Source organism: Ictalurus furcatus, chromosome 24 (genome assembly GCF_023375685.1).
Source record: "Ictalurus furcatus strain D&B chromosome 24, Billie_1.0, whole genome shotgun sequence".
NCBI classification, from domain to species: Eukaryota; Metazoa; Chordata; class Actinopteri; order Siluriformes; family Ictaluridae; genus Ictalurus; species Ictalurus furcatus.
Window position 1 is genome coordinate 18,919,124 of NC_071278.1, and position 27,565 is coordinate 18,946,688.

A 27,565-nucleotide genomic window follows, 5' to 3' on the forward strand; every position below is an offset into this window, starting at 1 on the left:
ACACACCCGTTCATACACTACAGACACTTTTGCCAATCAACCTACCATGCATGTCTTTGGACTGGGGGAGGAAACCAGAGTACCTGGAGGAAACCTCCACAGAACAGGGAGAACATGCAAACTCCACACACACAGGGCCACGGTGGGAATCAAATCCCCGATCCTGGAGGTATGAGGTGAACATGCTAACCACTAAGCCACCGTGCACCCCCCATTTAGATCCTGATATGTTTAATCTAGTACAATTGTTTGTCCACAGTTTTGGTTCCTCCTCACAGTACCTTGGATAAGAAGCATCTTCAATACTGGTGTACTGACATCCAGGAGAATCGTCTGTCCTTTAGTGATCACAGCAAATGTGCCTGCTTCAGGGGGTGACTCTCCTCCCCACGTGTAACGAGATGACCACACATCAATGTAAAAGAAGTCAGCATGATCCTGGAATGAGAAGTGGACATCATAATACTTACATGGTAAAAATGTTTGTAAATATCACTTATATATTTCCACTTTGTTATCTGCTGCAACAAGCTGGCCAGCTAATGGTAACTGAATCAATAGAAAACATATATTTATAATCAAAATTGCACTATTACACTGACATTGTATTTAATCTATTCAGTTTAAGGGCACTTCCTATGACCGCCTAAATCATGTCAAACTCAAATAATGTCAAGGCCACATAAGCATTTTTTTTTTTTAACTCTTGAGGGGCCATAAAATAAAGCTATTCATTTTTGCTGTACTATCTATTCTATTGAATAACTCCAATAACATGAACGTAGAATAGGACATTTCAAAGAAACATAAATTTTATTAAATTAAATTTAATTACATTTTTTAACTGTATGCACTATTTGGGGATACTTCCGTTATACAGTATATATTTCCAAATATATAAAATGTATAATTTAATTTCTTTGGATTTTTAGAATTGGAAAGTAGTCATATGACCAATAAGTCATATTTCTGTGAGTGGACATACTTTGTTAATGAGAGAGGTCAAAGGAGAATAGACAGACTTGTTCAAACCGACAGGAAGGAAACGATAACTCAAAAAAATCTCCAAAAGCACAGTGTTAACCAGTTTTAGAATTGGGTTCCTAATAATTTGATCACTGAGTGAGAGGTTTACCATCTTGGCGATTCCTCTGTTTCCAACATACAGTAGGACCTTGGTCTGCTGGGACCTAGGCTGGGCACTGGTCACACACATGACCTGTGTTTCACTGGCTGACTGGACATCACACTCCGACCCTGCGATTGTCACATTAACATTCCCTCCACTGTGTGTGCAAAAGCATGGAAGAGACAGTAATACAATTTGTAACAGAATCTGTTCATTTGTATCACATAAATTGTAAGACATTTAGAAATTCTTGTTAATTATCGTAGTGTATTGACAGAACAGTAGAAAAAATGTATAGTGCGAACAATACAACAATATTACACTGCTCTAGCACATTTGCTACCCTAGGTAAGCTCCAACCTGTCCTATTTTCTAATTCTATTTTTAAATTTTAATACATGTTGACAGCATAATTCCAGACCTGAAACCATAGCCAGTGACTGTAAGCAAAGTGCCTCCGGCTGTTCCTCCTCTGCGAGGCGACACATCCGTGATTACAGGTGTCAGGCTAGTTTTGTATGTGTAGCCATTTGTAATGTTGACTGATCCATAGCTATTCAGCACTACCACTGTGCATGACAGCTCTGCTTGTGTTCCTGTGAAAACCATGCAAAAACTCTTTATCGCTACATTTTTTCACTTGTCACATGCTTTTTTTCTTTTTTTTTCCTTGATCAAATGTTGTGTGCTGTTTAAGACGTTCTTAGCATATTTTACCGCCACGGAAATATCATTTTATGGTGATAAACATAAAAGGGTCAGTAGATATGCAATGACGTATAGACATTCTAGCCACATACCATTGTTGGCTGGAATTCTGCAGTACAGATTTGTAGCACTTGATGCATTTTGGTTGATACTGCATTCTGTATTGCAGATCAGAACTCTAGAGGAGTTAGGGTCAAACCCAGAGCCTTGGACTGCTACTACTGCTCCTCCACCATAGCTTCCTGTAGCAGCACCAAGCAAGGAAAAGGGGTTTGTTACTGTAAAATACTGTCTTACAATATCTACAGTCATGTGAAAAAATAAGTACACTGCATGGAAATGGTTGGCTTTTTTGATATATTTGGACAAGCAAACATTTGATCATCTTTGAAACAGTGCCAATTATTGAAGATGATATACGTGAAAAAAAAAAAACCCACAAGGAAAATTATATTTTCCAATCATTTATTCAACAAAAAATATCAATAGATGTGATATTCTTCTGTGGAAAAAGTAAGTACACCCTTGGCCTCATAAGCTAATTTTATGGATTGGAAGGTGTGATAAATGTAGGGGTGTACTTACATTTTCCATGAGACTGATCTTTTTATTATCCATTTAAATTGTGGAAATTATGTGTCATTTGATAGAGTGCATCAACTTTATTAATAGGCACTGTTTCAAAGAGGATCAAATGTTTGCTTGTCCAAATATGTAAAAAAAAAAAAAAAAAAAAAAAAAAAAAAAAACCAACAATTTCCACTTATTTAGTGGAAAACTTTTTTTTTTTTCCACATGACTGTATTAGTCTAGTTAGAAATAAGTGCAATGATATTTGTAATCTAAGATTACCTTCATTAGGCACGACTTGCGTCAGTTGCAGCGCATAGCTGAAGTTAGCCTGGGTCAGAGCATAACCTTTGACCTGATGATACAGTGTAACTGGGAATGTTCCTCCTGCATGTTCACCCACGGTGCACTCTATCATTGTGTCCGTAATGGATAATATATTACATGCCACACCATCTACTAGCACAGAAACAAGACCAGCGACCGAGCCAAAACCAGAACCTGAGACTGTGATCGCCGTTCCATTGGGACCTGTATTGTATAAAAGAAAGCTATACACTTACACTCAAACGGAGATGATTGTTTGATATTGTATTATCTTACTGTATTATCTTGTGCATTTTATTTGTACATCTGTATTATTATGGAGGACAGTGAAATAAATATAATCAAATGTTTTCAATATGCAGATATGCGGAAACAGACAGGTGACAAATTAAAGAGAAAAAATGGTGGCGTTGTTATGCTGTGGGTGAGCAGGTTTTGAGTCCATGTGTCCCCTTAGGCCTGGTTTATACTTTACATGTAACTCTGCATGCAGGCACAGAAGCAGTGGCAACAAAAGCAGTATTGTTCACATGCTCAGGCAAGTATAACACAGGCTTCAGAATCACTGCATATTAACAAAGTTATTAACTCAAAGAAAACTCTTCTTCCAAAGATGTGCCAAAATATGTTATGGCAGCTTGTGTTGGGCCACCACCTTACTAAGTTATTTTACCTTGTTTTTTCCTTCAGTTTGTCACCTTCAAGTCACATTAGTCAAATCATTTGATTTTAATATTCAAATAAATAATGCCACTGAATGGTATTTATTTATTCTTCGTACCTGTTGGAGGGCTAACCGTGGTGATGTTTGGAGTTTGACTGCGAGTATAATTGAAGCTTAGCGGTGGGTAGATCACTCCAAACACTTTAATAGTGACCTGTACTTCTATTTCATTAAAGGCATGCGTCAAACAATTCACCATGGCAGGAGTTAGAGTCATTATGGGGCATGAGTATGGTCCCAGCATCACACTGGTGTTTCCTGCTGCAAATCCGTTGCCTGTGATTGTTAGCAGTGTTCCTCCTGCTAGACTGCCTGAGCTGGGTTGTAGACTGGCTTGTGCCTGGCTTGTAAGTGTGAGATTTCCAGATGCTAACCCTTTACTCATGACAATCACTTTCAGGGTATGAGGTCCCGCAGGCAGAGGGCCAACCAGCAGTCTGAGCTGGCTGTCTGTGACTTCTTTAACCTCCAACACGATGTTGTCTGCATACACCCTGAGATCTTCAAGTTGGCTGCCAAAGCCACTTCCGGATACAAAGACAGTTGTTTGGTTTCCACTAATAGAGTTGGGGGAGATTGAAGAGACCGTTGGAACCAGGGAGGAGGAATATTGAAAGGAACAGTCACTGCTGCAGAGTGAAGTGATTCCACCCACTTTAACAACAACATTTCCCTTTTGAGGTGGGGATGGAGTTGTGTCGCATATGATGTGAGTGTAATTTCTGGACACTATGTTACATGGATAGCCAGCCACTGTGACTGTGCCTGCAGTCAGACCAGAGCCAGAGAGAAGGAGGCGTGTGTAACTGGTCGTGCTGCCCATTGATGGTGAGACTGAGTCCAACACAGGCATAACTGCGAAACGTCGTGCGGATTCACTCGGTATTCTGAGCAGTGCAATGCCCAGGTTGTTGACCTTGACTTGCACAGGCAAAAGGATGCCCACAGGTGCCCCACTGTCAGGGCTGAGGTGGCACTGAATCATAGTGGAGGTGCTGCTGGTGACTTGACATGAGGTGCTTCCAATCAGGACCTGTAACAATGCATGAGATGATAATCAGATCAGTGATTCCAAAAAGCTGTTAATGTGCATAAAAGATCTGGATGGAAGAAGCTCCTTCCAAAGCTCTGCAATCATTCATTTTAGTCAGACCAAGTAACACACATACACATACTTAAAACTCTACACAGACAGTAAATGGAGCTTCAAATCAAACACCAATTCAAACCGAGACAAAACCTGTAGCTGGTAAATAAGTGGAAACATCTCACCTACTGCATACTGGTGTAACACAATGTCACAATGTCATTTTCTGTAGCTGTTTAGTTCTTTAAAGTATCCATGTTTTTCTTTTATCTGTATTCCCCCTGAATCTTTACCTCAATGGCGCAGGTGATGCTGCTAAAGCCAAAGCCTTGGATGATGATGGGGTCATGATACGTGCCCTGATTGGGTGAGATGGAGATAACAATGGGGCTGGAACAACGGAAGAGACTGAAGCGTTGGCTGCTAGAGACAGAGCACTCAGGAGAGGCCACGCAGTTAGATGCTGATCTGCTCAGACGTGTTGAATCTACAGGGCCAGATTTCAGAATGCAAATATAAAACCTAGCTCTTGACTTGAGTTTTACGCTTATCTGAGATTCTATCATAGTATTGATTCTTCATGAAACAAAAAATATACAATTTAAATAATTTGGCTACAAATATTGCCTACAAATGTCATGCATAATTGTTTTAGTAGTATTTCGCATTTAAACTACAATCATCAAAGGATTAAGGATTGCTTGAAGCATTCACAAATGCAGATTTAAGGAACGAAACCCACTTAGGTAATAACGCATTTGTACCTTGATACTGTAGGGCCTGAAACCCTGCTACAGTGAGGTTTAGCTCAGTACTTCTCTCCTCTAATGGTCTTACGTTCACCACGCCCTGCATGCTAATTTGGTTTGCCGAGTTGATATAGCCACTGCTGTAATAGTACACCCCAGGAGCTGTGAAACAATAACTGTAGAATCCTGTGGGCAAAAAGGACAAAAGACACTCACACACAAATTCCAGTGATGGTAGAGCTTTTTTTTTAAAAAAAATCCTTTTTAAAGGCTGGACATGCTACCTAAGAGCATTTTCATTGTTCTCCTCTGTGTCACTAGTGGTAATTAGGGATGGACTGTCATTAGAGGGGTTTTGTAGCTAAGGAATGCATTCAACATGAGTACCATTTAAATAAGATTAAATAAGGCCTTATTCTTCTAGAAGAGTATTTGAACTCTTTCACATCAACTAGAAGAGAAGCAGAAGAACTTGAAATAAAAAAAACAATAAACAACTTAATCCTGTTCGTGAGATCCTAAACTATTGACAGTACTGCTTTATAGATTGGTACCTTCCATGGTCATATTATTCCTGACTTTCCATAGATAATCACTAAGGTTTTACATTAGATGAGAAATTCTCCTTGAAATCTGTGGAAGAGAATGTACATAAGATGTTATAGTCTGTGTACCATTGGCTGTTTTGGAATTTCCACTGTTGAAGGTCACTCCATCGAACTTGGTGCTGCTGGGACTGTCCACGCTGAACACACTGTAACCCAGGCCTTGAACAAAGGCTGGAGCCTGCCATCTCCAGACCACTGTGTCCCCTACGGACGCCATCACCGTAGCTGGGCTCCATGAATACCCCCGACCATAGGCTGAACATATACACACACACAAACCACACACAGGCACATGTGTGATTGATTGTCAGACTAGGGTCTGGATAAATTTTTGCCTTTTACATAGATTTACCGTTAATAACAAAAAAAAAAAGTATTATATGCTCAAAAACCTCAAATATCTCATTAAATAAGTATTAACTAGTAAAGAAATAGTGGTAAATGTCTAAGGATTTGCAACATGAATAGATTGGGTCAAATTCTGACAACAGCTATATATGAGAGGATAATTTCACCTGTATTCACACACAAGCACAAGTGGTTCAACATCTCCTAGCCCCAACAAAACAATCTTTAAGAGCTAAATCTAGAACCTTTAAAGGTTCCTAGGCAGTAGGATTTACAGATGACAACAGCGTGTTTTCCTAAAATAGCTTTTTTAAAAACATCTGGTTTGTACTTTTCCTACAGAATCTAGGTATACATATATATTCCTACAGAATGTTGAGTGTAAACCTACTTGGGTCAATGCCTTGGTTTGTGACAGTATATGTTTGCTTCTCCATTTGGGTCACACACTCCAGCTGATTGTTTGAAGCAGCAGTCACATTGCAGAGTGTGTCACCTGTGAAAAACACACACGACTTACTCCACTAGATTGCCAAACTAAGACTCATATACCATAGCATTTTAAAATTCTGGAATCTGATTGGTCAGACAGTATTATATAACCATAGCGCTGACAGCAATGCTGGTTGTAATTGAAACGACAAGTTTATATTAATGTACCTGTTGTAATGCATTATAATTTCTATAGCAGCAGCTAATTTGAATGGACTTGTATAGTGGACACTCCACAAAAGGGCTAAAAAGAAACAGATTATAAATATGTTTTTATTTAGCCAAGAAAAGTGTATTGATATGGTGAAGCTTTTTGTAAGGAGATGTTTCTCTAAGATTTATGGAAGGAATGTCCAGCGTCAGAGATTTATAACAGTTAGAAGTTTCCAGACATGGGGGAGTCTTCCTGAAAGAATAGAGGTCTTTCCGGATTCTCGGTAACATGACAAACTGCATTTTTTGGTGAAGGAATGACATAGCTGTTGTTTTGTGGACATTCCACAGCTAGATAAAAATTGCAGTGTGTTGTTCATTAATAACTTATTTATTTATAACCGTTGACAAATTGCTATGGTATAAGCATATAAATATGCTTTATCCGAAATAAAACACTCCAGGGTGTACTGATTTGTCAAGGCGGAAAGAGTAACTCCACTTTGCATCAGGCCACAGCACACTCTGTCTTGTTATATTCCTTATTAATTATATTATTATAATATTTATTCCTTATACAATTGATTTTCAAGCGCTGTTATGACCAGGTACTGTACCTAGTGTAACTTGATTGTCTTGCAGAAGAGGGCTGAATCCAGAACCTGTGATGGTTACTGTGGTTCCTCCATACAGAGAGCCGTACTGTGGGGAGATGCCTGTCACACGTAAGATGTACTCTACAGTGGCGTTCACACCAGAACTGTGTTCCAGGTAAACATGGAGATTAAAAGAAAAGAATAATTCATCTGAATAAGAAATCAAGTGAGTATCAACAATTGATTATTTTATCTGTTTGATATTGCATTAATATTCAATTTCATAGCTTTAGATAAATGTTTGAAGACTGGTACCGGATTAAGGGAGATCCCTGGTTCCCCACTATAACTTTGATGTCATACAGCCCAGGGGGAAGTGTGGGTAACAGGCAGGTGATCTTAGTACTTGCCCACTGCTGCCCCTCACATGCTGCACTGCCAATGAGGACTGAGCTGCCATTGATCTGTTCACCAAAGTTTGTCCCCACAATGGTGAGAACCCAGCGTCCTTTACCATATAACATACAGTGAAGTGGTTATCACTTAGTTCCATCAACTAAGCCTCCTTGAAATGACATAACTGCACTCTAACTGTTGAATGATACTTTAAATTATGCTTGAGCAAGTTTTGCTCTTAAGAAAAGTACAGTTTGCACAATTCAGGTTGTGCAAGGTGTAATAATGACAACTAACATCCTGTCTAGATCTGGAGATTGAAATGCCAGCATGGAATTTTAAAAACTCATCCATCAGTAGTGGTATTAGAGGTAGAAAAGTATGTCTGGTGAGGGATTAGTAGGTAACGAGAATACAATAGTGTCTAGACAGAAATCAATACTGCATGATATGATCCTATTTAATATGCTGAAGTCACATTTAAAAACAAATTTTTTAGGAGATCTTACCAAACACTGTTGTTGTTTGTGGGCTCACTTCAGTAATTGTGGCTGTCAGGTTGGTGTCATATGTGAAAGAGTTCGGAGAGGTGACCTGAATGTTTCCCATTTGCAGAGTCACTGCATTTTCTCCTTCTGATCCCTAAAAAAAGAGGCAGCTCTCAGACAACCAAACAAACCAATAGAAGAAACAAACCAGCAGAGAAAAGTCTGTTCATTCTGCTGACCATTTAGAGCACAACCATTTTGCTTAATAAAACACCAGAGGACAGTTATTAGTAAAAGAGAATTTTTCATGAACCAATTAAGAGAAGCAGCAAATGCTCAAGCAATTTGCCTCTCTCTCTCTCTCTCTCTCTCTCTATATATATAGAGATATTATATATAGAGATATTATATATATATATATATATATATATATATATATATATATATATATATATATATATTTTTTTTTTTTTTTTGCAAGACTTCTTAGAAGCCATAGTGTGTAGCATATTAAATATAGAAGCAATTAATTCACTTACAGCAGGAGCCCTGCACAAGAGCTGGTAGAGGTTCACATCAATTACATCACACTGAACACTCCCAATAGTGGCTGTGGTGTCCTGGCTGAATCCATAGCCAGAAACGGTTATGATTGTGCCTCCTATGGAACAAGATAGCGGAGGAAGCTATATTAAAAACCTGAGATACCCAAGTAAGACTTTTTTTGCAGTAGTAGTGTACAATTGTTTAAAACTGGTTGAATGTCTGCAAGCAGCATAAACAGAACTGCAGAGGAAAATGGTTAATCCTTAAACTTTTTGATGTTTCTTTTCCTACTCCTTTAATAATATGTGAGATCATAACGTTAAAGAAGTACACTGAAATACATATTTGTGCTTTTATACTCTAAAAGCGTGTGGTGAGTATTTTCTGTGTCGTGTTTACCAGTAACACTGCCTGCAGTGGGTGCGCTGGAGGTCACCCCCAGTTGGTAGGTGAAGTTGAAGATGTTGTCACCATTATAGCGAGCGTTACCCAATGTAGGGAAACTCACAGAGATTGGGTACAATCCAGCACTCGCAGGGCCTACGCCACAGGTTAGTGATGTATCTGAAACACAAATGGATTGTTGATTAAACCCCTGTCTTGGTTATTAACAACACTGTCTTGTGTCTTAGCTACAGTATATTTCAACTCACTCGTAACCTGGATAACTGAGCACCGGACATTTCCGATCTGTACTGTAGCATTTTCGTCAACAAATCCTGATCCTGAGATGGTGAGAACTGTTCCTAAAGCACTGGCTCCTAAAATCCATTGAACAAGAAGAAAATGTGATCACTGATACATACAGGAAGTTTTGAAAGTTTTGAAAGTTTGTGAACCCTTTAGAATTTTCTATATATCTGCATAAATACGACCTAAAACATCATCAAATTTTCACACAAGTCCTAAAAGTAGATAAAGAGAACCCAATTAAACAAATGAGATACAAATATTATACTTAGTCATTTATTTATTGCGGAAAATTTGCCAGTATTACATATCTGTGAGTTGCAAAAGTGTGTGAACCTCTAGGATTAGCAGTTAATTTGAAGGTGAAATTAGAGTCAGGTGATTTCAATCAATGGGATAAGTATAATATTTTATCTCATTTGTCAAGTATAATATTTGTATAATCAAGTATAATTTTTTTTTTTATCTCATTTGTTTAATTGGGTTGTCTTTATCTACTTTTAGGACTTTTAGAACATTTTTATCATGTTTTATGTCATATTTATGCAGATATATAAAAAATTCTAAAGGGTTTACAAACTTTCAAGCACCACCGTCCATATGTAACTAAAGTGACACTCATCACAAAAATAGATCACAAATTCTACCTTGCGTTGGGGAGATTCCTGTAACAATCGGGGTCTTGGATTCATTCCATGAAAAACCACAGTCACCTGAACACACTGACGGGATGCCATTGATAAAAACTTGTACCTGAAAAGACATTAGATATTTGTTTAGCTCTGTTGTGTAACTGGGCTCTGATCAGTGCTAGCCGGTACTGTAAAATTGGGCTAGCAGACATGTAGACTTATTTGGTTAAAATATATTTTCATACAACCAAGAACAACAGCACCAACAAGCCCAGACTGTATATTCACACAGCCTATCATTGACCGTTGATTCCATTTGGTGAAATGCCCCTTAGATTGTGCATGCATTGCTAATTCATTTAATTATTTAACATGTCATCACCAGTGATTTAAAAGGTGCATATAAAATACAATGAAATAAAAATGACTTTTGAGAAACTAGAAGTAAACGGACTATGCAATCTTTGTCTAACCAAAGTATACAAATTACACAAAGGGATGACAGAACCTTACATTTTGTGTGGTTTGAACAAAAGAAAAGATTTTCTGTTGAAGAAGAGCCATGGCATAATTACCAATTTAAAACACTCGACTTAAAAAAACAGCAATCAGAGATGGTTTTTCTTATCTGCTCCTCAGTGAGTGATTAATCAATGTTCCTAAAAGTTATGAAACCTATTTGGTTGAGCCTTATAGCACAGGTACTCATTACATGCCTATGATGAGAACCTGTGCTATAAGGCTCAACAAACTAGGTTTCATAAGAGTAACACGGATTTATTAATTAATAGTAAAAAATTTTAGCCCTTCCATTCTGCCACACTGACTACTTTTGATATATTTTCTAAAGATCTTTAAAAACACTTACTTGACAGGCCTGCTAAAAGGACAAGTACAAACACACTTGCTTGAACAGCTTTTAAATTTCAATAAAGGTACATCTTATCTTATCTTATCAGTTGTTGAAAGAAAATCATCTTAAGGAGTTCACTCAGCATCCCTCACATACCACAAATCGTGCACATACTATAAACAGTACAAGTTACACGAATCAACATCCTCTACGCTGTCTAAATATTAAACACCCCACTCAGAATCATACACAGTGTGAAGGCAACAAAGCTAAAGCTGCCACAACATAAACACCGTTGACCTTATCTGACATTAAAATTCGGAATAATCCTAACACGCAATTTTGCTGGATTTCATATGAATGACTTAAAAAAACCCCTAAAAACTCTAAACTTACTTGCCTTGCAATTCTATATACTGGTTGCCCTGGGCAAATTCTTAAGGTACTGAAATATGAGAAAAAAAAAACTGTAACAAGATGCACCTGTGTTTTATTTGTAGGCACGCGCAGAAAGTCTCCCATGATGCTTTGCTTCATAAGGCCTCCTTGCTGCTTAACCTGTGCTTTTACAGAGGGGTTCACGCCTACTACACCAGAGTCATTGATCTAGTCAAGAAAAAATACAACAGAAAACACTCATTAAATCCGCTAACATTTTATATTCTAGGAACATCCTTAAATAAACACATTTTCAGAATGGAACAATGGGAAAAGCACCTTAGTTATGTCTTTCAATGTTGCTACATATTAAATGTCATTGAATTAAATTTTCACTGTACATGAATTACTGCTTGTAATGTAATTTCAACAGTTATGTTGAGATTTCTGCATCCACCGACTGTTCCATTAAAAAAAAATAAAAAATAAACATAAACATTATATACCAGCCATATAAGTACTTACAGAGGTATTTATATTTAGAATAACAGTCCACAAAAAATATGAAAAGTCACAATAAATGCAGTGAGTAATGAGTAATCATTTTTTAAATTTGCTTTTACGCAAATTTTAAAAAAGTACATTCTATTGCTGTCACGTTTACATTCATCTCTTTCTTGTGCACACACCTGCAGGCCAAAGTGTTTTGTATGTCAATAACTAGTGCTTATACTGATATTATACCACACCACTGTTGAATCATTGAATCTGATGGAACAGATTCACAATTGTTAAATAAATCTGATGGTTTGTATTAATGTGCTCATTCCACAAGATTAAACGGATAAAATAAATCGATAAAAAGTGTGATATGCCATTTTTAATAAAGAAAAAAAAAAAGTATTCAACTGCAATGGAATTGTTGTGGTACAAGAGGAAATAAAACACTTGGGGCATACTGTTATAGGAAAATAATCCATGATGTGGTGAGGTTTTTTATCCCTTACATAATTGAAATGACATATACGCATCTGTATTATTATTATTATTATTATTATTATTATTATTATTATTATTATTATTATTATTATTATGTTGCGCTGATGGTGTTTCACCTGCAGTAGGGGCTGGCGTCCTGGTTTGGTGAGCCAATTAATTTCCCAAAGGGAGCCTTTACAGCTCGCTATACTATTTACACTCAGCAGGCCCATGTCTGGAATTCCTTGCAGAGCATATTTCAGGTCGTCTGCACTGATGTTCACAGACAGATCTACGAAACACACACATGGGTAAACCAGCACATGGCACATCGCACATGTAATTACACTTAGTGAAAGCCAGGTGGAAAGAATACTATAACATTCCTTAAGGGATCAGATCATTACATGTTTAGTGTGGCTTTGTAAAAAATATACTGAAAGTGCACAAGCAGTGAAAGACAATAAACCAACAATGACAACCCCTTAAAGAAAAATGCGATCAGCATAATCTGACCTTTCACTGTCTGGCCGAAGATCCCCACACTGAAGGTACCATTGAGAGGAGGACTGGCTCTTTGCAAGCGTGTCACTGTGACAGTGGCATTGTCCTGGACCAACACTAGCATGTCCTTGCTAGTGTTATTTTTCTTGAAGATTTTAACAAAACAAAAAACAAGAGAGTTAGCTGAAACACTACACATTGGACATTACACATTTTCTCTAGAAAACAACTCACTGCTATTTTTTTTTTCTAATGGAAACTTTTTTATTTCAGAATGGCTGCGGTATTTTGGCAACTACTTCTAGGTGAAGTACTGAGTGATAAGAAATGAGATGAGATAAGAAAAGGAGGGCGTATCAGAAGAAACTGTGTAAGAGGTCTGGGAAATATTTTGTCAATTACAAGAGAACGAATTTAGCTCAAATGCCTGGAGACAATTTTGTTGTCTGGCCCTTCAGAAAAACGACACTGAAATCTGACAGAAATGCGGTGCTCACTACCTTCAGTTTATAACTGTGGTCTGAAATGTATGTTGTTTTGCTATTGGTAGTTTTTGGAAAAGGGTATGAGCTGTCATGTAAAATACCACAGTTTCACCTTTACCTGGAATGCCTAAAACTCTTAACTCGCCATCCAAAAACAAATATCTTGATTCACACATACCTGCAGGAAGCCGATCTCTAGCAGAGGGAAATCAAAGGCACAGCGGTATGGAGAGGCAGTGATCTTGTAGCTGACATCAGATGAATTGGTCAGTTTCTGCACTGAGAGACTCTGAATGAAACGACCAGAATCAGCCAGAGCTGGAGGTCTTCTCTTCATGATAACAACTAACAACGACAACAACAACAACAAAAGATTAAGTTTATAGGTAAAAGACAAGTCAGCTTTATTACCATTATGCATTTTGAACAACAAAATGACGTAGTGAGCAATATGAATTTATCTTCACTTGTTGACTTTTCCTGTGTGTAACGAGACACTGACTGAGCAAGCGAAAATGAATGAATCTTCACATTTTAAAAAGTGAAATACATGTGAAAAATCTGGAGCGTCTAAAAGCTACAGGTGTAAATTGTGGTCAGTGTGAATTATGTCATGTGACCTTTCTTTTGATAGTTTTCTGTTTGTTTTCAGTTTTTACATTTTCTTTGGTATTCATTTTCTGAAATGAAAATAAGACAAGGAATTTTCACCAACCATTTGTTTCGCTCACAGTGGCTGTTCTCCCCAGCTGAACTGTGTCTATGTAGTAATCCCCTGTGTCTTTATACAGACGTACTTGAAGAAGTTGGTAGTTACTACCCGGGTAGCTTATCTGCAGACTAGATAAAAGCTCGACACACATGTATTTCCATCTACAAAAAAAGCATGCTGCATTACTATAGACTACAGTGCCTCAAAGAACAAGAGAAATTATTCTGTAATGTCTTAAAGTGCTTGTGAAAGTTGTTTTTTCCCACATGAACTGCAGTTTGAACTTACACATCCCCTGGTTCAAACAATACTGAGATTACTTTGGTAATTTCGGAGACAACTCTTGAAGTTCCCTGGTACGTAAACACCAATTCCAATACATTCTTTGGGTAACCTTTGTATGCAAAGCAAAGCTAAGACAAAAAACATACAAAATTAAAATGACATAAAAGTGTAATTGTAAATTCAAATATCATTCCAAGTGTTTCTTAGAATCTACACAATCTTAAATCAACACATGTCTCACATCTAGAGTTAAGATTAACACATGCTTATTTTAGAGAACTACTGACCACCAAGAGCACAGGTCAGATTTGAACCTGATGTTCTTACATATTAATACAGGTGCTTACTGTGCCATACTGCTGAAGTGACACAGGCCCATATGTTGCTCCAGACACAGTCACGTCATTTGAATTAAACAGAATGTTTGGGTTCATCAGAGACCAGGATCCACAGAAGGCCTCAGTGTCAGAGACCCTCGTCCCTCTCATGCTCACATCACCTGTAAACTGAAATGGTGGGAAATGCCTTTAAAGCCCATTGATTGGCACCAAAAACTGAAACCTGTTTGACTGGTCGCTGTATGATTGCACTTCAAAACAGGGCATGTCCGGTGTGAAGACAGAAGCATACCATACCACATTTACATGAAATCTATCTTCTCTGTGGCTGATGCTAAACCTACAGAGCTGTAAGGATTTGGGTTTAATTAGTTCAATATTTTCATGTGCTTACCCCTGTACTGCTAGTCTCATAGTCTCTGAAATATTTAACAGCAGAATTTTCCACATTTAACAGCTCCTTGGGACAATCAGCAGATGCCATGGCCAACAGTGCAGCTGTCATCTATAGGTGGAAAAATGATAGATGTTTATTGATTAAAAATTAGAATTATTACAAAATTACGATATTGTGAAAGGTCATCAGAGCTTCCACATTTTACAGAATAAAAAATAATATAACGTGTGACCTTACAAGGTTTTATCTGGTATTTTAGTAGAGAATAATGAACTTTCCAGTGTAACCTGGGGCTGAATATCAGCTAGCACTGATGTGTTTGTGTTATTACACAGAAACATGTATTGCACGTTTTAATGTATTTGTATATTGTTAAATATTTTACAATAGAATGTCAAGGTAAAATAACTTGTTTCGAAATAATTCCAGATTTAAATGAAATGTGTTATATTTTAGATGTAGCTTAGAAAAAATATCTTGGAAAAAATAAAATTTTAAAAACTATGTATTATTATATTGTGGTTCAAAAGATCTTTGTCTGCTGAGTTTTTTTTTTTTAACCATTTATTAGTTATTAATAATAAAAGTATTTGAGCTTACAGTGTAATAAGGTCAGCGTCTGTGTTTGGCCATTGTTAAAACATTTACTTACTAATTGTCTCAGAATTTCAAAAATGTAAATGTAAAGTAACTTGAAAATGTAGAACTTGTTGAGCTGTAAATGTAAATGTCCAGTTTCTCAGGAAAGATTTTCAGGCAGATAGAAGCTAACACTAACGTCACAAACAGAGATGCAGTTAAGGTATGATGAGGTGCTGCTTTTCGATTCTTAATGTTACAGAACTGCTTAGTCAAGGATTAAATTACTGTCTCTCTATTAGCAGCACAAGAAACGTTAAAGACCTCGGTCACAGATGCATTGTAAGGCAGAGGGCTGGACGAGATTCCTCCCCACACGAGTGTGAAATTATTCAAATCTGCTCTTCCTTTAGTCGTCTCCATAATGGTGATGTTCACACTTGCTCCATTTGTCCAGTACTGAAGATCCTGAAAGTCACCTGACAAGGAGACATGGCGTCATGACTTTGCAGAAATTACAGTGGCTTACAGAATACTACAGTTTAGTTCAGAATGTGTAAAATGTTTTTATATATATTGGCATATCATCAACTATTAAACCTTGTTTATTTTGTGCTTATACTGCAGTTATAAGCAGAAGTTAAATAACAACAATCAATGCAAAAACTGCAAAGTTTACAATCTGAGAGAGTTTTCTGGGTCGGAAAACCGCTTCATCTCTGGCTGTTACAAAGCACTGAAACTGGAGACTCCATCCGTAATTGTTAAATAAATTTAAAAATAATCATTATTAAGCTTAGATTATGTGTTGGATCCATGATACAATTCCCAATGAATTACTTGTTACTATAGACATGATAATGTATTAGAAGTGTGCATTAGGATAAACCTGGGATTTGCTTTCAGTCAGCACTACTGTCAGAACTGCTGTAATGTAATCTTAAATTTAATTAGCTTCTGAAATTTAATCTCAACAAAAGTAAAACCTTCCGAAATAACACAATTACACAAATAAAATAACACTATTTTAACACATTTTGTGTCATATTCTGTTAATTATTGTACGTGTTAAAATGAAGGGGGGCAGCAGATGTTAATCCATCTTCCAGTCACTTTGTGGATTGCCATTAACTAACCCTCATACTAACATAACCTTGTTTTTTTTTTTAGTAAATCTAACTGGTGTGTTAAAAACAATACTCTGGTATGGTATAAATGAGAAATGTGAGTGATTTTGAAAGGTATACACCATTTATGCAAACTAAAATGTAACTGTTCAAGCATACATAAAGAGATTAATGACTAATCCCATGGTGATATTCAATTTCTTACCTCTGGTTGAATTGAAAGTGATGGTGTACTCTGACTGTTCATCCACCTGCTGCATTGTGACAATGACTGTGTCTGGTTTAATGGACCAAAGAGCATTCAGTTCGTCCTGTAACACCTGAGCAGGTGCACTGACAGGGATCGGCCCTGTAGCAGGACAGAACCGGGTCAGTCGTGCCAGGATAATGATATGCTGTATGACACGCAATATGACACTACTGAACATAGTCATATCAACTAACATATACTGGAATAGGATGCTAGTTCTTTTGAGTCATGCCTGTATAAAAATGCCAGTTTTACCACAATTTTTTTTTTACAAAACCTGTTCTAGCTGCTCCGTAGACAAGACCATAAGAGGCATAGTCACAGGTGCCCAGAGAAAAGCAGTTACTGCTTATAGTCACTGTTTGCACCTCCTGGACTGGGGTAACCGCGCTCCAGCCATTAAAAGCAATCATCTAAATCCACACACGCAAAAAAAAAATCCAAAAACACTGAAATCAATCAGCAGTAGATCATTTAATTGTTTAATTCCATTTAAATGCTATAGTTCATTTACTGTATTAAAATGAGCTGGAAATAAACAATAAACTATAAAAAACCATAATCATATTTACACTATGACCCACCTGAATCTCATCCAGAACATCATAGCTGGCAGTTATAACTTGGATCTCACTGACAGCATCTACAGTCTGCCGAGCAGTAAAAGTGCTTCTCTCTTTGTAAAATCCCACATCTATTGAGGCAACACCTGAATAATCTTGATGCAGGACCTCAATGTAATACCTGCATGAATATGTTTGAATAAAGCAGTTACAAGGGATAAAAATGGGAAAACATATTTGAGGACACATACAAGGTAGAAACAAGCATCAAGTATATACACAGCTGAACCTGTATGTTAGGCACCATACACCTAGAACCTAGATCAGATACATCAAAATCCCAGCATCACTGATGACAGAACACACTAATATGCCACTAAAGTCTTTGAAAAACTGGGTTCATCAAAGATTCTTAGGGCACTGATGAGATTTTCGGTTTATAAAGGATCAATTGAAGCCCTCTTTGAAACTCTGGGAAACAATGTACTACATAAAAGCTTAAAGGGGTTTCAATTCAATTTAATTCAATTCAATTTTTATTTGTATAGCGCTTTTTACAACGGTCATTGTCTCAAAGCAGCTTTACAGAAATATATAAACACGAGATACGGGTTTTAAATGTGTGAATTTTCCCAATTGAGCGAGCCGGTGGCGACGGTGGCAAGGAAAAACTCCCTAAGATGATATGAGGAAGAAACCTTGAGAGGAACCGGACTCAGAAGGGAACCCGTCCTCATCTGGGTAACGACGGGTAGTGTGAAAGTAAAGGAAAGTTCATTGTGGTTTTATATGAAGTCTGTTTGTTGAACTAGTCCACTGAGTTTCCTCAGAGGAACAAGCTGAAGAACACTAGGGTCTAGATTGAAGCCATTTCAGTATCACTGCTGTCTTCAGAACCACCCAAACATTTGCTTATCGATGGTGTACCTGATGAAATTAGTATAGCTGGAAGTACAAGTACCTAATAACCTGCCCACCATGTATGTATTCATCGAATTATTTAAATAACTGCTTTATTCTGGTCAAGATCGATGTAGAGTAGGGAATGCACCCCTACTCTGTCACACCATGCACACACACATTAACACCCCAGGGCAATTTAGCATATCTAATTCACCTATTGACATCGTTATTGATAAGTAGGAGAGAACCAGAGAATACAGGTAACGCCACACGGACAGTAACATGCATATACTGCATACGTTATATACTCATAAACACATAGTCACATATACTCCCAAAAGTAGCAGAGTCACAAGCTTTTAATTAAAGCAGACAATTCCTCACAATATACAGTACACCAGAGTCATTCCATCTACAGACACACTGTACACAGGAATGGTGGGAAGAATACACTGATTCCTACTTACGGCTTTCCCCTCTCCAGCCTCATGACTTCAGACTTCTGTGTTGGACTGCTGTAGAAACTGTTGGTCCAATATGTAGTATATGCAATCATGACCTTGTGGAAGTAATAGGACAGGTTAATTATGAAATTGTATGATGCATGAAACTTGTAATATAAAGAGATTCTTATTTCATATACGCTGACACGTAAATTATGTCTACGAATAATTTTTTTTAATACTACAATATTTTATATAATCAATATTTATATCAATTTATTCTATTCTGATATAGTCTACTATCAATTAGCCAGAAATCAAAGCAACGTACAAGTGTAACAGAACAAGCAGAACCAAAACTGTCATTATTATACAGGATGTATTAAAAAAAAAAAAAGTGCTTTCCAAATGGTTTATGTAGTACCTTATCTTCTGGCTGGCCAGTTTTACTGAAATACAGCTGAATTCTGTCATCGGCTTTAACTCTGAAATAGTAGTTGTCAGTCTCCATGGGAACAAAAAAGCCGCTGAGTCGAGCCACAAAATAGTCCAATTCTAAGGGCCACACATAGGACAAGGAGTCCACCCACTGGACTGAGTACCCCGGCCGCCTGGAGTTATAGCTTAGAGCCTCCTCTAAACGCTGTGGTATAGTTTCATTCCATATCTCCATTTTCAACCCCCTGCCACCTGCAAATATACACATTTTGTGAATAATGTCAGAAATAATGTCAGAAATACAGTAAAACTGGCAGCAATATAACATTTGCATCTGAATGAAAATAGGAAGATATACTATTTGCATTCAATTTAGTCACTGCACATTCTTACCCTGTAGCTTGTTCTCCCTATAACTACATGATAACAGTCACAACCATAAATATAGTAGGTGTATAGTAGTTGGTAGTTACCTAATTAGAACTTATAAGCTACACATTTATTTACACCTACACCTACACATTTAGCTACATATTTATAATTAAAACAAAAAATTATATGAATATTAAAATTAATATCCCAGGGTTTATTGCCAATTCATCAGTAATGGAAGTAGCCTTGTATATCTATGCTAGACTTGCTACATGTGTGACACTTTCCAAGTGAACAGAAGTTCACTGATTGTTATCACTTGATTGACAGACTGCTATCAAACTTCAAAGCGTCAGTGCATGAGAGACACAACATAATAACAGTGCTGTCACAGAGACAATGACAGAAGCTCTTTTTAACAAAGTACCTCACTTTGTACTGCTTATATAAAGACAGCAACAGGAATGCAATAACAGTGATTGAGCAAAATTTCACCTGGAAACAGTGTCATGTTGCTCCATTCATATGCTGGCGTTGCACAAACAATCGCTTCATCTCTTACAGTCTTTACAGTACACTCCTGACCTTGAAAAAAAAAAAAAAAGCCATTGTAAAAAAAAATGAAACTTATGCATCTACGTTTATATCAAATGAACAATGTAATAAAAAAGGCAGTTAATACCTCCCACTAAAACCATCGCCGGACCGTCTGTCTGATCAAAGTATTTCCCCCGAATTGTGAGCAAGGTGCCGCCCAGCATACTACCCTGAGAAGGGTACACTCCAGTAACCTCTGCAAGAAACAGTCCTGGTTACTGAGTGATAGTACAACCTCCTTCATCATACACTTTTATATATATATATATATATATATATATATATATATATATATATATATATATATATATTTATATACACACAGTATACTGGACCAAATGTGTCCTGCTGAAAAATTATGGATCGTTTCAATCAAGTTAAATGGTCATTTGGTTCTTCTGAATAAATTTTTACAATTTATTTAAAATAATTTTTAATCATTATTATTTATTATTATTATACTTTTTTTTTGTTCATGCAATAATGATGATCCAACCAAACCCCCCCCCCCCCCCAAAAAAAAAAAACGGATTGAATCAAATCAAAGTTAAATTGAACAAGGTGTGGCCAGTTTTTCTTGTTCATTCAGTACACAGTTTCATTCCCCTTTTATATCTCTACATCCTTATTTACCTGCATATGTTTGGAACATTGCAAGCTTATTCAGTGCCGACACAAAGTAGACCCCGAAGTCTGGCAAGCTCCTGAAACAGATTACATTTTGATTAGTCATGTTAATAGTACAATAGATGTTTCTGTCTTTCAGTATTGCAGATATGCAGTAAGCGATTAGTATTTCACTGACCTTCCATATTCACTGTCCAGAATGTAGCTGAGGTTGTGATGTCCTAATAGGAACAAAGACCAGCATCGTTTTACTGTTGCACTGGAAATATATGAGTTTACACTGACACAAAATGAGCAATGTGTTCCCTTACCCACATACGTTCCTGTCACTTTACAGCTCATGTATCCCCAGTCACTGCTGCTATAATCCAAAGTCAAGCCATACCTAAGGAAGAAAGGCAACTGTGTGATAAATACAATTTAATAATATTATAATTTGATTTAAAACTCAAATGATGTGTACTCACAGTGTGTCTGAGTTAGGTATCAAAAGATTACATGGCATTCCACCCATATATGCTCTGCATTCCAGAAAACAGTAAAATACAAAATCAACAAACAATATGTTACATATCTCAACAGCATATTATATATAAATCAGGTCATATTTCTTTACCTTAGAAATCGCACATTACGCCCATTGGAGCTTGTTGCTGTGTTGCTGCCATAGACATCAGTAAAAATTCTTCCCTGGAGAGTAACTATAGTGCCTGGATTAGCAAAACGGAATTTGTCAAAATCAGTTTCCCCCTTTTATATTATTACAAATAAAGTACAGCATAGCTGAAAACTGCACCTGGAAGACCAGATCGAGGGGTGATATATTGGATGGAAGGTGTATAGTACGAACGAGTCTGTGAATGCACAACAATAATCACAACAATGCAATCATATGTGTAAGGTATAAAATAAAATAATACGCCACAGTTATACTGGAAACCAAGAATCAAAGAAATTACACGTACATAGAACATACACGAATAAATCCATGGATATCCACTGCACATTCCACTAGTGGGAATGGGAACACCATCCACTTTGACAGCGAGCATGTAGTTATCTTCAGGCATTGGTCTGAAAAAAGACAAGCCGCCCTTTCAGAAATTCAAGAAATGCTTTACATTTACATTTTACGGCATTTTGCCAAATGCCCCTGGACACTTTAGTAAAAACTGATGACGCTCAATATTTAAAACCGTCACACATTCAGACCACGTTTCACCAAGCGTAACAAATCGACACAAGTGTCAGCAATAGGGTACAGTAGCAAGAAATCAGCCTCAGCCTTTACTTTATACCATTCTATATTTTTTACATAATGTTTTTAAACAATTATAACGGTTGTATAAATTATCCACTTTAAGACAAACAGCCAATAAGATGATGTGGATGCTCATTTTGATGTACAGTATTATGGGTAATGGACTTACCCCTGCTAGCCCATTTATATCAGCTGACCCTAGTCGTAATCATTTGTGAGTAGTATTTTTAGTACCTAGTGTAGCATGTGATTTTGGTGGAAACGGTGGCGTCTTTTTCTACGTCACAGGGGAATGATCTAGTGCTGGACACCAAAGTCACAGTGTTGCCAATGTCTGGGTTGCTGGCATCAAAACTGAACTGACTCTGCTGGGCAAAACCTGAGAGAAATGCATCAGTATTTTGTACAATATTCCTCATTTTATCATTTGTAAAAATCATTTAATTTCAGTTTATGTAAAGTAGATATCAGCTAGCCAAAGTATTCCTAGTGGCCTTTTAAAGTAAGTGCAACATTGATGTTTGTAGTAATACCCACCATTTCCCTGAATGGTCAGACGTGTCGCTCCATTTGTACTGCCCACTGTAGGGGTTACACTCAGGACATATTGAGCTCCTAGTGAATGAATCGAAAATTGTTATTTCATCGGCTGATTATGACATGGCATACTGTAGATTTGTTATTTGCACTGAAGATTAAGGTGGGATGCTTTTATATCTTGCCTGAAAAGTTGACCTGTAGAATGCAGATCAAAAGGCACAAGTACTTGTGTACTCCTTTGTTTTGCATGTTGACTGATCCAGGTGCGTGCTTCCAGTTCTCTGGTTACAGGCAGAAGGACAGTCAGCTTGAAACAGGCGGTCGTTCTGTGTATTTTTGAGATAATATATGATGGTTAGAAAATCAAATGCCAATATTTATAGATTGGATTTTGCATAGTATTAATATGTATTTTTCTCATTTGTAAGTCACTTTGGATAAAAGCGTCTGCTAAATGAATAAAGGTAAATGTAAATGTATGTAAGTAAATAAGTACAAAAATAATTAAGTCAGCCAATAACTAAACAAGCAAACCACCAACAAAAGTATTTGCAAGAAGGTAAGAAAGAAATAGCAATAAGGAAGGCATAAAGTCTTAAATAGAGTCTTATAATGCAAAACCTTTGTTCACAATAACGGTTAAACTCATCACATAATATTTAAAAAAAAAAAAACTTTTTTCATAACTTATTTAGCTGCAAGGTTATTATATTTAAATTTAGCCTGAAAGCCTGCCAAAAAGCAAGTTACAATTTTTAGCTTGAAAAACATAAGGCTATTGCTCGCTCCATATCCTCTCATGTAGATCCTTATACATAATCTCTCCTATCATTAGATTATTTTATTTTCCATTTCTTGGAATAATGAAGCTCATTTAAGAAACTTATCAAAGATGTATATGTATCTGTTATGTCAAAGTTAATAATTATTTACTGTGATAATTAACAATAAACACATTATTAAAATATTTTCATACAAACTATTCAGCATGACTTGATATGGGAAATTCATATTTTATTAGACTCAATTCTCCAAGTTAGACTTTTAGTCTCTAAAATTCTACTCTAGAACATGGAAACATTCAAATATTAGTGACTTATTCCGTGTTTATTAAGTTAAGGCCACTCACTAGAGAGTACAGTATTAATTCATGCACAATAGTTTGCATAACATGTCTTTTACATGTGTATTAGCAGAACTACTAATGCAATAATGACTCATTTTCATGTAACAGACGTCTAGATTTTTAGCAATAAAGGTCACAGTGAATAAACCTTTTACAAGTGTTTAATTAGAGCCAAAAAAACAGGACCCAAATGAAACACCTTTGTTCCTTAAAATAATGTTACCACTGAAGTTACTACATGGTAAAACATTTTGAATAAATAATAATAATAAAAAAAGATAATTCAAATTTCTAAAATATTATTATACAAACTAATATGATAATGATATAATGAAAGCAGTACTTCTGGAGTATGCAATAATAATAAACACACACACACACACACACACACACACACATATATATATATATATATATATATATATATATATATATATATATATATATATATATTCTTATTTTATTAATAATTAAAGATCATAACAATCATAGTAATCATAATAATAATTGTTTAATGACACATACCTGCACAAGTTGCACTCTCTGGCACACAATCCATTCATGCCCAACAACACATGAGCGTGGACCTTTTATATTCCCAAAGCCTAAAAAATGCAAAGCAGAACACTAGCAGCATCGTGTGGGGTTGTTTGTGTACATTTGCCAAGTACACCTGTGTCATGTTTGGTCTGGATATTTTCAGCCAGCTTATCTGTGGCATCTATTTGTGAAAAACCTGTCGGACTGCATAATTAAGGGGAGCCAAGCACAAACACATCATGAAAATGAAAAGGAAAATGATCATTATCAATTTGCACGCTCTCTTAATTGAGCTTGTGAGTTTATGTGAGTTTTCTTGAGAACACTGTGACCTTTTTCTCGTCCCCTTCACAGACTATATCACAGGAATTTGTCTTTCTCTCTAAGTTTCTCTTATTTTGCAAAAACATGCTACCCCTCTTACTTCTTCGTACAGGATGTACCAACAGTCCGCCATTTTTACCTTGACCAATGATCACACTGTTGCTGAGGCACATGACTGTATGATGATTTGTGTCTAACCAATAAGAATTAAAACTATTGTCTGATATACTCTTGTTTTTTTGAATAAACTAAGATACTTTACTATCCGACCTTGTTTGTGTGTGTGTGTGTCTTATGGCAACTCTCTCGAGCTTGAAACAGGATATAGCTGTGGCAGTGTGACAATGCCTTTTATTCTCATTCTCATCAATTTCACATTTTATATTTTCTACATCATCAAAAGATTTTCTAACAGAAAACCCGTCACAGGTTCCTTTGCCTGAATTCTGGAAATCTAGAATGCGTCTTTTCTGCACGAAAATTACAAAAAAAATGTGGGGTTGACCCAAATTGCGTATTGACAATTATACACTAATAAAAGCAGTTAAACAGGTAAAATCTGCCTAAAGATGTCCAAAACCTTGCTAGATAAGTGTACTTTAATCACACAGTAAATGTCAGGCTTTTTGATGAAGTTGTTGGATAGTTAGATACATGCCATAGCAAAATGGACATACACCTTATCAGTTTGTAAGCAGAAACCAGCTATCAAAATGTCTGAGATGCTCCAGGGCCATCACGTCATCATCAAAACAAAGAAGAGTGCTTTCAAACTCTGTACAGATCAACAGCAGATAGCGTTTTAAAAATGTTTAAAAAGTAAAAAGACCAGAAATTATGCAAACAGAACAGTAGTGGCTGTGTGATTTCTTTTTTTCCACAACAATGTTAGCGTGAACAGAGTCCAGTAAAGTGAAGAGACAACAATGAGGCCTGCGTTTCAATGCCGTGACTTTTACACAGACATACTGTATCTGATAATCAAATAACTAATTTCCAGTTGTAAAGTGAGATTTCCTATGTAGATCATTTTAAGCTTGTCACGAGATCCACGTAATGAGGTTAGTACAGATGCAAATGCAGATAAGCGTTTATTTTGAGAGAGACAGGCAGACAAATCCAAAACATGAGACAATAGCGAGGTCAAGAAACAAGCAGTGGGTCAGGGGATTGGCAAACAGGCATAAACTGGACGAGGCAAGAATTGAGAACGAGAAACAAGAAGCAAGATCAACGAACATGAAACAAAACGAGGAACAGGGTACAAACGCTTGATGCGGTGATAACACTCAATACTTCGCAAAGTCATGTGTTCAAACAGTATCTTTAACTGTGGTTGTGAGTGCTGTGAATTTGATGCAGGTGTACATGATTAGAATGAATGTGAGTGTTCTGGGAATTGCAGTCTATGGCGGCCATGTTTGTAGGCCGCAGTGCAGGGTGGGAAATGTAGTCCCTAGTTTGCTGTGATATGACAAAGCTAATGGAGTAATGTCTTTATTACATAATATGATGTGATATGTATGATTATATATATCTTTATTTTATGATAGAGGTCAGAAATATTGGATCATGTTTTAATTATATGTATTACTAATTTATAAAGTTTAATATAATTTGTAATTGAAAACAAGTACAAGGGGTATTGAATTAACTTTAAATACACAAATGCCTATGGGCACAACAGTAACTGAACTTCATATGTTATCTATCTATCTATCTATCTATCTATCTATCTATCTATCATTATAAATAATTATTACAAGTTAACATTTCCTTTGTAGTAAAGTTTTAAAAAGAAATAAAACTAGCTTATTTATTTGGTGTACAGTATAGTATATAATAGTATGATAGTTTCTTTGTATATTTGTATAAAGTACATTACAATCTTAAAATATTATTAAAACAATGACAGAAGATTCAGAAACATTTCAAAAACCATTCCTCAATCACATTTTTCAAGAAAATACATTTAGTATTTTTCCAACTAAATAGAAAGAGCCGTTGTAAAGGTTTTAAATAGTAAAAAACCTTAATGTTGCACACTTTCTGAATATATTCATAGCCTGAGTATCTCCGATATTTGACCAATTAATGTTGTTATTTCATGCTATCACTAGGTGGCACACACACTTTATGTTGTCGGTTGAAATCATATACTATTTACCATATAAAACTGACCATTTTGTAGACATACAGTATTAGTTTAAATTTTTAGTTGTTGTTGACTGAACTCTATATTGAGCAGTTTACTTAATTACTAATATTATTTATAATTGAAATATAAGGTTTTGTACTCTTGCATATCTTGAAATTATACTAAAGCACAGTTACTATATTAATATATTTAATTTTATTAAAACACTAAATATATATATATATATATATTGACTTATTTAAGTGACTGTCAAAACAATTCAGTACAGTGCATCTTCATATGTTAGCCGGAGAGAAACACTTGATTTCAAAGTTCCGGTTCAGCTCTGAAGTATTATGGGAAATCGAGTCAAACTGTGATATAAATGACCCAGATCATTTAAAAGAATCACAAGTTTGTACTCATTTGCATAATTACTTAATAAAGTTTACTATTCATTTTAATTATAAAAAGATACAATGGGTATTGAATTCACTTTAAGTACACGAGTTTCTATGGGCACGCACAGTAGCGCCACTTCATTTCCCAGCATTCATAGCGCGCG

At 36.3% G+C, this 27,565-nt stretch overlaps 1 protein-coding gene across 1 annotated transcript in view; it reads right to left on the reverse strand.

Moving 5' to 3' along the window:
* The window catches only part of pkhd1l1.1 (PKHD1 like 1, tandem duplicate 1), a 48,323-nt gene extending 23,647 nt beyond the window's left edge, over positions 1-24,676 (reverse strand). The window contains exons 1-44 of the mRNA XM_053612815.1: positions 24,525-24,676; positions 23,056-23,199; positions 22,871-22,948; positions 22,568-22,712; positions 22,038-22,146; positions 21,869-21,926; positions 21,689-21,782; positions 21,540-21,593; positions 21,384-21,457; positions 21,251-21,293; positions 21,079-21,149; positions 20,531-20,641; positions 20,344-20,433; positions 19,463-19,728; positions 19,063-19,154; positions 17,714-17,873; positions 17,407-17,542; positions 17,085-17,228; positions 16,077-16,231; positions 15,171-15,281; positions 14,786-14,944; positions 14,442-14,566; positions 14,157-14,314; positions 13,620-13,786; positions 12,969-13,101; positions 12,590-12,744; positions 11,580-11,702; positions 10,259-10,364; positions 9,575-9,682; positions 9,321-9,485; positions 8,915-9,036; positions 8,397-8,529; positions 7,807-7,999; positions 7,513-7,655; positions 6,642-6,746; positions 5,969-6,157; positions 5,310-5,480; positions 4,839-5,032; positions 3,516-4,491; positions 2,690-2,938; positions 1,930-2,079; positions 1,551-1,725; positions 1,136-1,286; positions 282-438 (exon numbers count right to left, since the gene is read on the reverse strand). Of these exons, the coding sequence (XP_053468790.1) occupies positions 282-438; positions 1,136-1,286; positions 1,551-1,725; positions 1,930-2,079; positions 2,690-2,938; positions 3,516-4,491; positions 4,839-5,032; positions 5,310-5,480; positions 5,969-6,157; positions 6,642-6,746; positions 7,513-7,655; positions 7,807-7,999; positions 8,397-8,529; positions 8,915-9,036; positions 9,321-9,485; positions 9,575-9,682; positions 10,259-10,364; positions 11,580-11,702; positions 12,590-12,744; positions 12,969-13,101; positions 13,620-13,786; positions 14,157-14,314; positions 14,442-14,566; positions 14,786-14,944; positions 15,171-15,281; positions 16,077-16,231; positions 17,085-17,228; positions 17,407-17,542; positions 17,714-17,873; positions 19,063-19,154; positions 19,463-19,728; positions 20,344-20,433; positions 20,531-20,641; positions 21,079-21,149; positions 21,251-21,293; positions 21,384-21,457; positions 21,540-21,593; positions 21,689-21,782; positions 21,869-21,926; positions 22,038-22,146; positions 22,568-22,712; positions 22,871-22,948; positions 23,056-23,122 (6,565 nt within the window). The 5' untranslated portion in view covers positions 23,123-23,199; positions 24,525-24,676. The remainder of the gene's footprint in view (positions 1-281; positions 439-1,135; positions 1,287-1,550; positions 1,726-1,929; positions 2,080-2,689; positions 2,939-3,515; positions 4,492-4,838; positions 5,033-5,309; positions 5,481-5,968; positions 6,158-6,641; positions 6,747-7,512; positions 7,656-7,806; positions 8,000-8,396; positions 8,530-8,914; positions 9,037-9,320; positions 9,486-9,574; positions 9,683-10,258; positions 10,365-11,579; positions 11,703-12,589; positions 12,745-12,968; positions 13,102-13,619; positions 13,787-14,156; positions 14,315-14,441; positions 14,567-14,785; positions 14,945-15,170; positions 15,282-16,076; positions 16,232-17,084; positions 17,229-17,406; positions 17,543-17,713; positions 17,874-19,062; positions 19,155-19,462; positions 19,729-20,343; positions 20,434-20,530; positions 20,642-21,078; positions 21,150-21,250; positions 21,294-21,383; positions 21,458-21,539; positions 21,594-21,688; positions 21,783-21,868; positions 21,927-22,037; positions 22,147-22,567; positions 22,713-22,870; positions 22,949-23,055; positions 23,200-24,524) is intronic.
* Between the last annotated feature and the right edge of the window lie 2,889 nt (positions 24,677-27,565).